The sequence below is a fragment of the Alosa alosa genome, chromosome 16 (assembly GCF_017589495.1).
Source record: "Alosa alosa isolate M-15738 ecotype Scorff River chromosome 16, AALO_Geno_1.1, whole genome shotgun sequence".
Lineage (NCBI taxonomy): Eukaryota > Metazoa > Chordata > Actinopteri > Clupeiformes > Clupeidae > Alosa > Alosa alosa.
This window is the reverse complement of record NC_063204.1, coordinates 14,582,626-14,585,125: the sequence shown is the minus strand read 5'-3', so window position 1 is coordinate 14,585,125 and position 2,500 is coordinate 14,582,626. Positions and strand designations below refer to the sequence as shown.

The following is a 2,500-nucleotide window of genomic DNA, read 5'->3' as shown; positions in this document are numbered from 1 at the left end:
TGAGTATTAGTCTAAGTGTGTGTGTATTGGGTGTGTAGCACTTGTGAGTTTCACCGACTTTCTGTGTGTGCACCCCAGTGAGTGTAATCCTATGTGTGTGTGTGTGTGTGTGTGCGTGCTGTGTGTGTAATCCACACAGGCTGGTTCTGTGTGTCTGCTGCATGGACCTCTCAGCCCTTTGATCTGGACAATTACACCAACGCTAACTGCCTGTGTCCAGCCACGTCCACCGGAGGGCGTTGTAGAAAGGGCTTCTTCTGCCCCTCGGGAAGCTCAGAGCCACAGCCCTGCATTGCCGGGGCCTTCTGCAATGCCACAGGTCAGCTACAGACTGAGGGTTCAGACCGCCATGAAAGGCCAAACCAAAGCATGGCTTACCAAAGCTAAGCCACTCTGTGTTTGCTAGCCCAGGCTAACTGAACTCTGTTTTTGCTAGCCCAGGCTAAATTGACTCTGTGTTTGCTAGCCCAGGCTAACTGAACTCTGTGTTTGCTAGCCCAGGCTAAATTGACTCTGTGTTTGCTAGCCCAGGCTAACTGAACTCTGTGTTTGATAGCCCAGGCTAAATTAACCCTGTATTTGCTAGCCCAGGCTAACTGAACTCTGTGTTTACCCCAGGCTTGTCTCTGCCCAGTGGGCCCTGCTCCCCGGGGTTCTACTGCACTGGTGGGGCTACTCGACCCAAACCCAGAGACGGGGTGACAGGAAACATCTGTCCCCTAGGGTCTTACTGTGGTAACTATCACCCCCTTCTGAACATCCCTTACAAGATCTATCTTTCTTGCCCATAGACATAAAAGAAAACTACTTCCATACCCCATCTGTGGAACTCGGCTGTCCCCAAAACGTAGGGCGACCAGATTTCTTGGAACTAAAACCGGGACACTTTGCGCGTGACCATAGTGAGTGTGTACTGTGTACGCACAAATGTTTAACGTGAACATGCAGACATTTATTAAATATTGTTGTAACGTGAACATGCAGACATTTATTAAATACTGCTCAAGTTCTGCACACTTTCAGTCAGAGAATAGGGTCTGCACTACTGTATGCCTAAAACACATAGTGTGCATAGTCTGTTGTTTGTGTCCTAAACATTCCTCACCCATTATCCAGACACGCATGAAACATTTAACTCACAGCCATAGGTTATTTTGAGAATGATAACTTTCTCTTCGTCATTGTCATTGCGTAGCCTAACCGTTAAAATGAGGCAGATATGAAGAGGCATTGCAACAATGTTTACAGAGATGCATTGTAATGTTAGCTCCAAAGATTATGCAGACCACTAACTATGATTGACCGACACACACACACACACACACACACACACACAATTTGTCGAAATCATAGGCTGGACGCTTTAGGCTATAGTCTTTCCACATGTTTAATTAATGATCGGGCTATGATAAGACCACATTGGCTATGTAATCGCTGACAACCGGGATACTTTCATAGTGGTTGTTGTAAACCGGGTTATTTTAGTGTCCCGACAGGCTTGTGTCGGGACTTGGTATATGCAACTCAGGACACGTAAAATCGGGACTGTCCTGGTTAAACCGGAACATCTGGTCACGCTAACTAAACGTCATAGTTGTCACTCGTCCAGGGTTCTACAGTCAATGTTCTTGCCCTCTTTTGTTCCCTGTGTATCTATCTCTTTCTCTCCCCTGTCCTCTCTTCCTGTGTCTCTGTGTACTATTCATCCCTCCCTCCCTTCCTTCCTCCCTCCCTGCTCCCCCAGAGGAGGCATCGGAGGAGCCGGAGCCGTGTCCAGTTGGCTCCTTCTCAGCCGCCGCTGGTCTGGTGAGACGCTCCGAGTGCCAGAGATGCACAGAGGGGCACTACTGCAACACCACAGGGCTACAGGGCCCTACGGGACCCTGCAGCGAGGGTAAACACACACACACACACACACACACACACACACACACACACAACACACACACGTACATACACACAGACACAGCTCATATAGAATAGAGCTCATATCATCTGCAGCTCATGTAGAAATGTACATAAGTGAAGAGAAACACATTCTCACCACTAAGGCATCCTGTAGTGATAGTGAAAACACACACACAAACACAAACACCATCAGTCATATATGAAGCCCCTCTCCCTGCCTCTGCCCATGTGTCTCCTGTAGGTTACTGGTGCCCGGCTGGTCAGGAGGCTGACCGCTTGCTGCAGTGCCCGGTCGGTCATTACTGTCCCCTGGGCAGCCCTGCCCCACTTCTATGCCCCTCGGGCTCCTACCAGGACAGTGAGAAGCAGGCCAACTGCTCACTCTGTGAAGCAGGCGAGTCTCTGGCATGAACACAGTCTCACACAGTCTCTGGCTTGAACACACTCTCACACACTCTTACACAGTCTCTAGTTTTAACACAATCTCTCACACAGTCTCTGCTCTCACACACTCTTACACAGTCTCTAGTTTAACAAATCTCACACACTCTCACACAGTCTCTGGCTTGAACACACTCTCACACACTCTTAC

At 48.9% G+C, this 2,500-nt stretch overlaps 1 protein-coding gene across 1 annotated transcript in view; it reads left to right on the top strand.

The window, feature by feature from the left end:
* Positions 1-2,500, top strand: part of LOC125309901 (neurogenic locus notch homolog protein 3-like) — a 20,671-nt gene that overhangs the window by 6,119 nt on the left and 12,052 nt on the right. The window contains exons 12-15 of the mRNA XM_048267017.1: positions 140-319; positions 619-735; positions 1,745-1,894; positions 2,150-2,302. Coding sequence (XP_048122974.1) covers positions 140-319; positions 619-735; positions 1,745-1,894; positions 2,150-2,302 — 600 coding nt within the window. The remainder of the gene's footprint in view (positions 1-139; positions 320-618; positions 736-1,744; positions 1,895-2,149; positions 2,303-2,500) is intronic.